The 13,939-nt window shown below is 46.5% G+C and overlaps 1 protein-coding gene across 2 annotated transcripts in view; it reads left to right on the top strand.

Annotated features, from left to right (window-relative positions):
- BLM (BLM RecQ like helicase) overlaps positions 1–11,394 on the top strand; it is a 109,364-nt gene extending 97,970 nt beyond the window's left edge. For both annotated transcript variants that reach the window (XM_033188981.1, XM_033188982.1), the window contains 3 exons: positions 4,689–4,811; positions 6,778–6,979; positions 11,038–11,394. In XM_033188981.1, the coding sequence (XP_033044872.1) occupies positions 4,689–4,811; positions 6,778–6,979; positions 11,038–11,215 (503 nt within the window). In that variant the 3' untranslated portion in view covers positions 11,216–11,394. The remainder of the gene's footprint in view (positions 1–4,688; positions 4,812–6,777; positions 6,980–11,037) is intronic.
- The last annotated feature ends 2,545 nt before the right edge of the window (positions 11,395–13,939 follow it).

Below are 13,939 nucleotides of genomic sequence, written 5' to 3'. Positions count from 1 at the left end.
TCCTTCCGCCTCAGCCTGCCAGAGTGCTGGGATTACAGATAGGCATGAGCCACTGAGCCTGGCCTCAGTTGTTTTTATTTAATCTCTGGATTAAAATCTCAGAGAAACAATTGAAATTTATTCTTTTTCTGTTTGTTTTTGAGACGGTGTTTCGACGCGATCTCAGCTCATCACAACCTCTGCCTCCCGGGTTCAAGCGATTCTCCTGCCTCAGCCTCCCAAGTAGCTGGGATTACAGGCATACGCCACCATGCCCAGCTAATTTTGTATTTTTAGTGGAGACGGGGTTTCTCCATGTTGGTCAGGCTGGTCTTGAACTCCCAACCTCAGGTGATCCACCCACCTCAGCCTCCCAAAGTGCTGGGATTACAGGCGTGAGCCACCACGCCCGGCTGAAACTTATTCTTTTTTTTTTTTTTAAGGACATCTAAGACTGTTGAATATTAAACTCATTCTTAAGATAAAATATGTTCTTTAACATATATACAGTACTTTGTTATATATGGTATAATGGTACCCTATATATGTTATATATGGTATAATTGTAATTATTGCTCTGTGCCTGTATGAAAAATACATATAATCAAAGTAAATTGTGGGCGCATGCCTGTAATCCCAGCTACTCGGGATGTTGAGGCAGGAGAATAGCTTGAACCCAGGAGGCGGAGGTTGCAGATATTCGTACATAACACAGCTGAACACTATCAGGCAAGCAAATAATCAGCACAAATAATGAAGTGATGTCTGGTTTTGGAAATTACAATGATCCGGCCAGATGCAGTGGCTCATGCCTGTAATCCCAGCACTTTGGGAGGCCAAGGCAGGTGGATCACAAGGTCAGGAGTTCAAGACCAGCCTGCCCAACGTGGCAAAACCCGTCTCTACTAAAAATACAAAAAAATCAGCCAGGCGTAGTGGCAGGTGCCTGTAATCCCAGCTACTTGGGAGGCTGACGCAGGAGAATCACTTGAACCCGAGAGGCAGGATTTCACCATGTTGGCCAGGCTAGTCTCAAACTCCCGACCTCAGGTGATCCACCCACCTCAGCCTCCCAAAGTGCTGGGATTACAGGCGTGAGCCACTGCGTCCGGCCGGATTATTGTAATTTCTAAAACGAGACATCACTTCATTATTTGTGCTGATTATTTGCCTGCCTTATAGTGTTTAGCTGTATTATATACAAATATCTTCATCCTCCACCTCCTGGGTTCAAGCGATTCTCCTGCCTCAACCTCCCAATTAGCTGGCATAACAGGCATGCGCCCACCGTTTACTTTGATTATATGTATTTTTCATATAGGCACAGAGCTGTGGATAATAAAAGTCAATGTCCAAATCAGTAAAAAACAATTCTTTCAAAAAAGCACTGTGTCATAGTTTAATTAGCAGAATTTTTTCTTCCTTAATAGTCCATAAAATAACGGTATCTTAATATAGTTGGCATCTTAGAGTCAGTGAAATATTGTAATGACCAACTGTAATATTGTAATAGGTTGGGTGCCGTAGCTCACACCTGTAATACCTACACTTTGGGAGGCTGAGGTGCGCAGATTGCCTGAGGTCAGGAGTTAGAGACTATCCTGGCCAACATGGTAAAACCCCTTCTCTACTAAGAATACAAAAATTAGCTGGGTGTGGTGGCAGACACTTGTACTCCCAGCTACTTGGGAACCTGAGGCAGGAAAATTGCTTGAACCCAGGAGGTGGAGGTTGCAGTGAGCCAAGATCACGCCACTGCACTCCAGCCTGGGCGACAGAGCGAGACTCCATCTCAAAAAAAAAAAAAAAATCTGCAGTGAAGAGATTGTGTTTTATGCTTCTTTGCATCTGGATCTAGCACACTGCTATGTCTTTAGTTAATAAATACTTACTGGTCTGAGTTATTTCCATGGGCAGATAGCCCAACCCAGAATTTCAGTAGTAGAGTTCCTGGAAAACAACGTCTTCATATAGTTGACCAACTGGGCTATATTACTTTCCATGTTCTTCTTCATAAAATCTCATAATCATCACCTTCTCTCTTCTTCATTCCCTATTCTACCATAATCGATCATTACAATATTTCACTGACTCTAAGATGCCAGCTATATTAAGATACTGTTACTTTATGGACTGTTAAGGAAGAAAAAATTCTGCTAATTAAACTATGACACAGTGCTTTTATTGAAAGAACTGTTTTTTACTGATTTAGACATTGATTTTTATTATCCACAGCTCTGTGCCTATATGAAAAATACATATAATCAAATTACTCTAGGTACCTATAAAAGTTCACATTCAAAGCCTGACTCTTCTGAGTCACTTTTTAACTGAGTTGTCCATGTCTTTGTTTTTCCCTGTGTCATCACTAACATTCTCATTAGCCATAAGGCATTTCCAGAGTGTTCCACTATTTTCCCCAGGATTTAATTGAAACCTCTGTTATCAGTTCTGTTTTGAAGGTGGTGGTTTCTTGATGATACCAGAAGGTGTCAACAGAAGGTTGTACATCTCTCAGTAACAAAGATGTAATGCTGCCTCATCTACTTTAGGTGTCTTCTTTCTTAGGTCATGTAAAGCACTTGGTTGTACTTGCAAGAAACTGTGGAATTGTGGGCATGTGTCCTCAGAGACAAATACTGCTTGGTTTTTTTTTTTTTTTTTTTGGAGATAAGATCTTATTCTGGGTGCAGTGGTTGAACACGGCTCACTGCAGCCTAGACCTCCTGGGCTCAAGTGATCCCCCTTACCCCAGCTTTCTGAGTAGCTGGAACTACAGGCATGTACCACCATGCGTGGCTAGCTTTTTCATTTTTTTGAAAAGACACGGCCTCACTGTTACCCAGGCTGGTCTCATGCTCTTGGGCTGAAGCAATCCGCCCTGTCTCAGCCTCCCAAAGTATTGGGATTACAGGTGTGAGCTACCGCGCTCAGCCAGATAGTGCTTTTCTTAATGCCAAATGTGTTCCTTGCTACTCTGTTTCAGAATTTTTCTGCATTCACAATCACTTTTTTAATGCTAATCACAGTACAGTCTTTTTTTTTTTTTTTTTTTTTTCTTTTGAGACAGAGTCTCGCTCTGTCGCCTGGGCTGGAGTGCAGTGGCCGGATCTCAGCTCATTGCAAGTTCCGCCTCCCAGGTTTACGCCATTCTCCTGCCTCAGCCTCCCGAGTAGCTGGGACTACAGGCGCCCGCCACCTCGCCCGGCTAGCTTTTTTGTATTTTTTAGTAGAGATGGGGTTTCACCATGTTAGCCAGGATGGTCTCGAACTCCTGACCTCGTGATCCACCCATCTCGGCCTCCCAAAGTGCTGGGATTACAGGCTTGAGTCACCGCGCCCGCCATCACAGTATAGTCTTTTTGAAGACATGTCATGGCAGTTAGACTCAATATGTGAGGTACAAACAGTGCAGTGACTTTGTTGACATGCTGACAGTATTACTAATAGCTGTGACTAAGTTCTCACAAGCGTGAGCAGTAACAACCGTAAGGCAGCTGCCATTTAGCCATCAGCAGTTCTAAGACACAACTTGACCTCAGGAATGCTAAATTGTGAAAAGGTGTGTATCTTGGCATTGATGAAATATGGTATTTTCTGGTATGTTATTTCTAGGCTATTAGTGTAGTTTCTTAACTGTCCTCGTTACCTCCAGCTGTGAATGTGATGTACATTTTAATCTTTCAAAAACTAGTAAAACTACAGCAGCTGCCCAGATAAAGTATACATTTTATCAAGGGTCTACATTTCTTCCTGCCTCTCCCACTTTATCTTCCATTAAACACCCTTCATAAACCTTCTGTTCTGTCCACAGTCTGTTGCTTTTCCTCTAAACATGGGAATGATGTGAAAATCACAGATGGGAAAGGATTCGAAATCTCCCCTTTGCTCAGCTCAGATCCATAGGAATGATTACTCCCTCGCTACCCAGAGCCAGTGCATCAGTCAGTCCTCCAGAGCCAGCCTCCAAAACTCACCCAAACCTTGCTTCACTGTGTCTCCACTACTGCACTCCAGTTCACTCCATCCTCACTCGCTCCTGCAATGGCTTCCACCTGGATTCTACTGTTTCCTGGATTCTACTGTTTCCTTTACAGTCAATTTCTTATACAGCAGCCAGGGTGACCTTTAAATGACAGGCTTGTCTAGCTGCAAGACTGATATGCAATCTCTATGCAGAGGACTCAGCTGGCTGCTTATTGCCTCACCCCACGTGGGGAAGAGTGGAGGAAGAAAAGTTTGTGCTGGAGGAAGTAACAATTTGGTTATGCCATCTAGGGTGGGGTGTACAAGTCTGGAGTGCAGAGAAGAGGCTGGAGCTAGAAATAGAAATGGAGCCTTCTCAGTAAAGACAGGGCATGCCAGTCTCAGTTAGATGAGTATTGGCCATGGGAATAGTGGGCAAGAGCAAGTCTGCTCCACTCTGCACACATGGCACAGGTCCCACCCTCAGCCTCCTCCTGCCCTGGCTCTTGCCCTTGCTCTGCCCTGGCCTGTGCCGCTGGAATTGGATGGTGGGTTCCTGCCCTCTGCGCCCGTCTGCTGCCTCTGAGGTGCTAACTTTGCCTTTTACAAAATTGGCCTGTGTTCCCAGTACCCTGCAGTTAGTTGGCACTTAGCAGACATGTGCTGAATGCGTGAATGAGCATGAATTCAGTGGGTTTTCTATGGGTGATAATTTAAATTCCTAATTTTATGCCTCTGCACAGAATCTTTATCTTCTGATCCTGAGGTTTTGCTTCAAATTGATGGTGTTACTGAAGACAAACTGGAAAAATATGGTGCGGAAGTGATTTCAGTATTACAGAAATACTCTGAGTGGACATCGCCAGGTTAGTATACAGCCATGTGTGTTCTCTAAAAGCCTGTTTAATGTGAAGCGACGCATCTCACTGAATTAGAATGATGCAGTTTCCGGGTTGTGTGAATGCTTCCTACACCTTGTCACACTGACATCCAAGTCAGCCCCCAGTGGTGTGCCAGTCACCTCTGAGAGGACACTAGTGCTTTTGCCCCCTGCGGGTGCCACTTCTGAACTTACTCATAGGATCCAAAAGGGGACCTTTGGGCCCAGGGGTTGCTAGTTCCTGTAATGCAAGTGCTCGAGGAATCAGAGCCCTGGGTGCCAGTGCCAGATCTGCCACCGTGTCATGCAGTGTGATCTTTGGCAGGCCACCAATAGCCTCTTTGTGAATCAGGTTCCTCCACCAAGGAAGGAACATGTTATCTGACAAACATGTCTAAAGATAAAATTTAAGACTAGTGTTTAAATGTTTTGGAGAAATGAGCATGAAACTAGAATGTTACTATTGTTAGTCATTGACAGAACCTGCCTGAGTGCATCATTATCAGACGTTCCCAGAGTCACGTTAGGCCTGTCCTGTGGCACCTCTAATCATGAGCTTCATCATCATTATAGCTTTAGAAATCATTGACCAGGGGGGAATGAGAACAACGAAGTATTTTGTTGCAGGCGATATTGAGAGCACAGAAGTCTTCTGCCCTCTGATAACATCACCATGTAATAGGACACAACAGACAAGCCCAATTCAGTGTTCTTCCTGCTTCCAGACAGGCAGTGTGGGGGTCTTCCCAAGGGTGATGGAAATGATGAGCAGGATGAGATGGTTCAAGTTCTTTCTTTCCCCAGTCACCTTTTTTTTTTTTTTTTTTCACAGAGTCTGTCTGGAGTCTCACTCCAGGCTGGAGTTCAGTGGTACAGTCTTGGCTCACTCTACCTCCCAGGTTCAAGCAATTATCCCACCTCAGCCTCCCCAGTAACTGAGACTGCAGGCACGCACCACCATACCTGACTAATTTTTGTATATTTTGGTAGAGATGGGGTTTCACTATGTTGGCCAGACTGGTCTGAAACTTGTGACATCAAGTGATCCACCCACCTCAGCCTCCTAAAGTGCTGGGGTTACAGGCATGAGCCACCACACTTGGTCAGGTTCTTATAAATTCTTCTATATGGTAATTCGTCCATTAAAAGCCTTGTTCTGAATACATTTTGACAGTGAGCCAGGTTTGGAGCAGCCATGGTGGAGTCCTGTGCCCTCCATGTTGCTCCTGTAGGGTGGCCTGTAGGACAAACCAGACCAGCCAGGAAATGGAGACTGGGTCTCCGTGTGACCTATCTATAGGGAGGTTTCATGCTTTTTGGGTGCCTTGGGATGCAAATACTTATGGAAATTACCATCTTCTTTGCAAATGTGTGCTTTCATGCAGTCCCACCTCCCGCATAATGTGTGACATGTTCAACCATTGTGCAAAGACAAGTTTTTTGTCTGTAAAGAGTAAAATAGGGTCTAGAATTTTCTTATGCTCATTTACTAAGAAACTATTGTTCAAAGATGAGATACAGAACCATTTGTTTCCCTTATATTGAGCTAATTTTTTCAGCACACTTAAAATAAGTAAAATTGCCTGCCATCTTTATAGCACTTGATATTTTTTGAATTGCCTCGAGAACTAACTGCCCGATCAACAACAGGAATACAGGCCATATGCGACAGTATGAGCTAAACCTCATGTCTCTAGTTAACTTCAAGACTATCACAAATTTTTTAAATGAATTCTGATTCTCTTTTGTTAAAAATGAATTGCCATTGAATACTTTGGGGCTTTGTGAAGTAAAAAAAGGTTTGGATCTTGCTGAACTGTTGAATCCGTATGGCAGGGAGGAAGCCAGGTTATCTGCTAAAACAGGCTCCTGCAGTGTGTCTCTTCATATAGACTAAAAACGCGTGGACCAGTGCGACATCACCTGTAAACATCTGCATTTTCCATTTGTAGCTGAAGACAGTTCCCCAGGGATGAGCCTGTCCGGCAGCAGAGGCCCCGGAAGAAGTACCGCTGAGGAGCTCAACGAGGAAATACCTGTATCTTCCCACTACTTTACAAGTAAAACCAGAAATGAAAGGAAGAGGAAAAAGATGCCAGCCTCCCAAAGGTCTAAGAGGAGAAAAACTGCTTCCAGTGGTTCCAAGGCAAAGGGGTAGGTTTTGTGACATCTTTTGCAATATAGGGAACAAGAGAAAAAAGGAACAAAAATGTAACAGCTCTGCCTTGCTTTGAAGTATTTATTAAAATAAGCCATTAATAAATATTGCCTCCCCAGTTAATACAGTGACAATTAAGGTTTGATCCAAAGCAAAAATATTTGCTTCAAGAAACAACAAAAAATATTTGCTTCAGATGTTTAAAACATCTACTGACTAATAGTTATGACTAAAGTTTTCTTTCTTTCTTTTTGTTTTTTTATTCGGGGGCAAAGTCCGGCTCTGTTGCCCAGGCTAGAGTGCAGTGGCGCAATCTCGGCTGGCTGCAACCTCTGCCTTCTGTACTCAAGTGATCCTCCCGCCTCAGCCTCCTGAGTAGCTGGGACTCCAGGTGTATGCCATCACTCCTGGCTAATTTTTGTATTTTTTGTACAGGTGGGGTTTCCCCATGTGGCCCAGGTGGGTCTCAAACTCCTGAGCTCAAGTGATCAGCCCACTTTGGTCTTGCCAAAGTGCTGCATTACAGACGTGAGCCCCCGCACTCAGCCTGACTAATGTTTCTTGTTTGCAAAGATGTCTTCCATGTTGATCTTCCCTTAGATATTTGTTTGCTTGTTTGGAATGATGGCTCTTCTTAAGAGACTTTTCCACCTAAAATACTATAAATCATATACTAGCTGAATAAATAACAAAGGGTTTTATGTCCTCGTAACTTTTACGATTCTGTCAGTACTTGCTCTGCTGCTTTTATTGCTGCAGAATCCCATGGATCTCCACCTTGAGGCGTGTGCACACTCCCTGCCTTTCATTAACACCTGGGAGAATCAACCTCCCAGCCTTTGCAGGGGCAGCAAGAAGAAGCCACAACAGAGAAACCAAAAGTTCAGTCAAGCCAGGCCTCTTTAGGGTTGCATAAATGGCTTCTGTCTTCCCCTTCCCACGTTTACCTGGGCCGCTCGTCTGGGACATGTCTGTTCTGGGTGCTTTCTGCACACCAGGGGAACAACAAAGATAGCACGGTCTGATCTGTGTGATGATCTTGGCAGTGTCCTTCTTTCTAAATAATTGCATTGTTTCCGACAGCCCTTTTTTGGTTTTCTGCCAGGGCACCCACTGCCTTCTGGCTAGTAGGTAAGGCCTGGCAGGAGGGAGACCATTCCATCAGTCTTGAGAATGTGACCCCAAAGTAACTGCATATTGTAACAGAATTGCTTGCAGAAAAAAGAAACCAAAAAAAAGTCCAGTCAACTTTGCAAGCTGTTGTGTTTTCTTTTGCAGTTTTTCTACCTCTTGTCCTTCTGGGTAATAAAAAACAAAAATTGAGTGGGGGAAGAGAAAGGAAGGCAGACATTACCAAATTGTCATTTTCTTGTTAAGTCCATAAACAAACATCTTGTATGTGCTAATTCTCCTGCCAGAGTACTGAAATTAAAGGCATTAGAAAACGTTAGTTTAATTTTGTGGCTTTGAGTGTGCAAGTGATCAGTAAATGTTCTTAAGTGAAGACGTTTTCTTATTTCCATCATTTATTCCTCCACTTTGGGAAATACTCATTTCCTCCGTAACTCACACAGAGCCAGAGACCTTAAAAGGCATCTGGCTCAACACCCTGGGTTTTTGAAGAGGAAGCTGAGGCCTGGCCTGGGGAGGGCTTATCGGAGGCCAACCCTGCCTAGTATCAATTTCAAAGATAGAAGCGGACACTGGCCTGCCCACACCTGCCTGGAGCATGTCCACTTCTGCATGTTGCCTGTGGAGACTCCTAAAAAACACACATGGTCTCCCATCTCATTTTTATGTATTAGAACAAAGCAAACCATATTCCAGTGTTCACTGCTATTGGCTCCCTTATTTAATTTTCACAACTTTTGCTTGTAAGAGTGAAACACTTTGCAGCATCACCTGGAACCTAAACTGATAAGAAGCAGTAAAGCTCACACTCGTGCAAAAGCCAGTAGCAATTTCCATGCTTGTTTTCAGTGAGCCTGGGTGTTTAAGATGGGATTATTTGTTGTTGTTGTTATTGTTGTTGTTACGGAGTTTCGCTCTTGTCACCCAGGCTGGAGTGCAGTGACACTATCTCAGCTCACTGCAACCTCTGCCTCCCGGGTTCAAGCTATTCTCCTGCCTCAGTCTCCCAAGTAGCTGGGATTACAGGTGCATGCTGGGCTAATTTTTATTTTTATTATTATTTTTTTTGAGACAGAGTCTCACTCTGTTGCCCAGGCTAGAGTGCAGTGGCCGGATCTCAGCTCACTGCAAGCTCCGCCTCCCGGGTTTATGCCTTTCTCCTGCCTCAGCCTCCTAAGTAGCTGGGACTACAGGCGCCCGCCACCTTGCCCGGCTAGCTTTTTTTTTTGTATTTTTTAGTAGAGACGGGGTTTCACTGTGTTAGCCAGGATGGTCTCGATCTCCTGACCTCGTGATCTGCCCGTCTCGGTCTCCCAAAGTGCTGGGATTACAGGCTTGAGCCACCGCGCCTGGCCTAATTTTTGTATTTTTAGATGGGGTTGCACCATGTTGGCCAGGCTGGTCTCAAACTCCTGACCTCAGGTGATCCACCCACCTCAGCCTCCCAAAGTGCTGGGATGACAGGCATGAGCCACTGTGTCCGGCCAAGATGGGATTCTTTTTTAAGCCCTACCAGCTAAAGCCAGTGCGCTGTATGACTTTGTGTTACCCTTGGAGCAGCCTCTTTGTGCTCCACTCTCCTTTCCACCAACCCAGTCTGCTCCCTGGATTGAGAGTCCCTGTGCAGTGAAAGAATAAATGTGGCTCTCTGCCAGCAACCTCACCTCCCCACCCTACCCTCAGAGTTTTACATCTTCAGAACAACATACAATGAACCAGTTGTGTTCTGGACTCTCTGAGTGGGAGTAAATAGATGGCCCAGGTGAAATGGAGGCTGCTGTTGGCAGATTCATTCTGTAAATCAACATAAACAGCAGGTTTTCGCTCGGGCTTAATTTCTCAGCAGGAAATCAGCATAGGGAAACTTCAGGCTGCATCTCTGCCGGTTTAGCAGATCTCTGCCAGTTCTGCAGGAAAATTGCCCTGGAGCCAGAGTTGAAGTCATGGAGCTCCCCCAGAATGTCATTACCCACAGGCTGTGGCCCTATACCCTCAATTCAGATGGGAGGCTACTTGCATGCCCTGGTGCCATGGGATTAATGTTGGGCCTGACATCAGCCTGGTTAAAAGCAGCAGGAAAGGCTTCTGTGGGTAATGCTGCCCACCAGTCATCGCTGTAAACATGCCGGCCTCATGGTTTTGTTTTTTATTTCATTTAGGGGTGGGAAGGAAGCTGTTATCTTAAGGTCTGCAAGGAAAGTGAGATGCTGGAAGGACTTTGTAATCGGCTGTGGTGGCTTCTTCCTTGGCTTTAGAAGGCAGCGACTGGGAGGGAGAGCGGGCAGATCTCCGGGTGTAGGCAGGTGAGCCAGGGAGCTGCAGGACGCGGCCCTGACAGAGACAGGCCACACCCTTGGATAAGGCAGCTCAGCCCTCCCCAGGAAGCTGCATCTGCAGCCTTCCTGGGGCTTCCTGGGGCTGGCCAGGAAGACGCCCAGCTCCACGCCACACGTGCTCACCCCACAGCTGCCTTGCTCTGGACTGTACAAATCCAATCATTCCGGGGTGCCTGTCAGCTGGGAGCTGAGGCCTTACAGCAAGGTGTTTCACTTCCTTTATTTGGTCGGAATGGATGAGGGCATGTGAACCTCAACTCCTCTTGTTGTAGGGCTCTGGTTGTAGGCTGCCGAAGGTGTGGGTGGAGAGAGGGGCGGTGGGTTGCTCACAAGTCAGAAAATTAAGAAACAGTCCTTCACATTTCAGAAGGACAAATCCAGGACAAATGTATATGAAGGGCAGCGGTCCTTTATTCCTTAAGTCGTAAAGGAAACTTACCTTACCTAGGGGGTTCGTAGGCAGAAAATGCACAAGGACACATTAGGCCCAGGAAAGTCATATTGTAGCTCTGTTCAGGTTGAGAGGAAGAAGGTCATTCACTTTTGGTTTCATTTAACATTTTGATTTTTTCTTTGTCACATTTCAGGGGCTCTGCCACATGTAGAAAGATACCTTCCAAAACGAAATCCTCCAGCATCATTGGATCCAGTTCAGCCTCACATACTTCTCAAGTGACATCAGGAGCCAATAGAAAATTGGGGATTATGGCTCCACCGAAGCCTATAAATAGGCCATTTCTTAAGCCTTCGTATGCATTCTCATAACAACCGAATCTCAGTGTACATAGACCCTCCTTCTTGTTTGTCAGCATCTGACCATCTGTGACTATAAAGCTGTTATTCTTCTTATACCGTTTGAAATTTTTACTCGTCTCTCTTAATATTTAAATAAATGCTGGGGGTGATAGTTCTTCTTTTTAAAATAAACATTTTATTTTGAATAAGCATGTTTTGCTGCTGCTGCAAGTGTTGTGGCCGTTATTTCTCAGAACGTCTGAGGCAGCAGCTGAATCATCTCCTTGCAAGAGATTCTGAGCATAACACGAAACCCAGAAGCCAAAGGAAGAGCCACATGTGGGCCCTTGTGAAACTAAAGCTTTTTGTATGAGACAACACAAACAAAATGAAAAGACAAATGATGGGGAAAAGAGGAGAAAATATATTACAAAGGATTAGTATCCATCATATACCAAATACCTGTGAACCAGTCAGAAACATCCCAGTGGGCAAGTGAACCAAGGATGTGAACAGGCTAGTCTCAGAAGAAGAAATTCACATGCTCATGGCTGGGCACTGTGGCTCACGCCTGTGATCCCAGCACTTTGGGAGGCCAAGGCAGATGGATCATGAGGTCAGGAGTTCGATACTAGCCTGACCAACATGGTGAAACCCCGTCTCTATTAAAAATACAAAAATTAGCCAGGCGTGGTGTACAGGCATGACTGTAGTCCCAGCTACTCGGGAGGCTGAGGCAGGAGAATCGCTCGAACCCGGGAGGCGGAGATTGCAGTGAGCCAAGATCATGCCGTTGCACTCCAGCCTGAGCGACAGAGTGAGACTCCGTCTCAAAAAAAAAAAAAGAAGGAAAGAAATACACATGCTCTGCAAATACGTGAAAATGGTCGATCTCCATGAATAAAAATATGATAAAACCACGTGAGTTCATTCTTTTGCCTACAAATTTACACTGGATAATATCCCAGTATTTGGGGTCAGTGAGAAAGGTTGGCAGGTTGTTTGGGTGGTGTGTGTGGCAGTTCCTCTAGTCCTTTGGTATTGTGGTGGCCTCGCTTTTCAGGATGCTCCATAATGGGCTGATTGGCCCCAGCATCCTAGGTAGGATTTTGGCCTCTCTTGCCTGAACTCCAGTGGCCCCGTTTTTGCAGACATGCGTTTCTCAGCTATAGGTTACCTTTGTCTGGGTCCCACACAGCGAGGAAGTGGCGTAAGTCGTGAAACACACACCTCAGCCTGCCCCTTGTGTGGTATTACCTGTGACCTCACTCAGGAGGGTATAGCTGGGAAGACCCTGCCTGTGCCAAAGCCAAAGGTGTGAAGAAGGGGTTGATTAGAAGCCATGTGGCCTCCGCCTGGTGACTCAATCCTGAGAGGGACCCTGCACCCACCCTGAGGACCCATCCTTGTGGTAGCACACTGACTTACTGCCTCCTGGGCTGTCTGTGAGCCCCAACTGCCGCCTGTGGGCTTTTGGCTCCGCATTTAATGGGGTTGACTGGCCAGGCGACTTTACTGAGGGCTGAGCACCATTAGCACGGATGCCTTCCGGATCTGACATTTTCAGAGGCCGTCCTTCTGGCCAGAAGAACCTTCTCTGGGGATGAGGAATGGAAAGGAGACAAAGTAGCCAGAAGTTGAGGCATCTGGGTTAATGTCCACAGCATGAGGCCACCTTGGAGAGCTGCTGATCCAGCCAGCGCATCTGGCAGGAGGCATGTCCGTTCCACCTGCTGCAGCAGCTCTGGCCTTGTTGGTGGGGATGGACCCCAGCACAGACAGGTCACTGCTGGGCTCTGATCTCATCCACTCGTTCCTTCTGGAGATGGAGCTTATCCCTCAGGGTCGCAGGCTGTGCCTCCAGGGGCTCCCAGGGCTGTGGGGGAACAGATGAAAATAACATGTGCGGGGCCTGAAGCTGGAGAGCAGAGGCCATGTGGGGCCCACACTACCTATAGCCCTTCCCCAGGCCCTGGGAAGATGACAGGGTGGCTCGCCCCTGCCTCCCAGCAAGGAACCTGAGGCTTACAGACCTCGGATTTGCGTAAGCTCAAATGACCACAAGTGGCAGAGCCAGACCCCACACCCAACTCTTGAAAACATTCTGGGGGCCGGGTGCAGTGCTCAAGCCTGTAATCCCAGCACTTTGGGAGGCCGAGACAGGCGGATCACGAGGTCCGGAGATCGAGACCATCCTGGCTAACATGGTGAAACCCCGTCTCTACTAAAAAATACAAAAAACTAGCTGGGCGAGGTGGCGGGCGCCTGTAGTCCCAGCTACTCAGGAGGCTGAGGCAGGAGAATGGCATAAACCTGGGAGGCAGAGCTTGCAGTGAGCTGAGATCCGGCCACTGCACTCCAGCCTGGGTGACAGAGCGAGACTCCGTCTCAAAAAAAAAGAAAAAAAGAAAACATTCTGGGTTGGAACAGGGTCTTCTCAGTTTCTCAGGACCTGGGAACAGGCACAGAAAATGTAAGCAGCCTCCTTCCTCCAGCTCATCTTCCAGCCCTCCCAGACCCCCAGGGAAGGCTCTGCATTTGCCCAGCACAACCCCAGGAGGGCAGAAGCAGGCAAACTTTCTCTGAACCGATGCCAAGGCCTTGAAGCCAAAGACAGGTCCACGGTGACAGCAAAGCTTCTCTGGGCTGGGCCCTGCTGGTGCCCCTCCATGGGCACAAATTGCCACCACCTGGGATAGGAGAGGGCACAAGTCCACCAGGGAGTGCCAGCCTGGGACCCATCACGGGCCCATC

This window comes from Trachypithecus francoisi, unplaced genomic scaffold (genome assembly GCF_009764315.1).
Source record: "Trachypithecus francoisi isolate TF-2019V2 unplaced genomic scaffold, Tfra_2.0 Lachesis_group3, whole genome shotgun sequence".
NCBI classification, from domain to species: domain Eukaryota; kingdom Metazoa; phylum Chordata; class Mammalia; order Primates; family Cercopithecidae; genus Trachypithecus; species Trachypithecus francoisi.
This window is presented reverse-complemented; position numbering and strand designations above follow the sequence as displayed.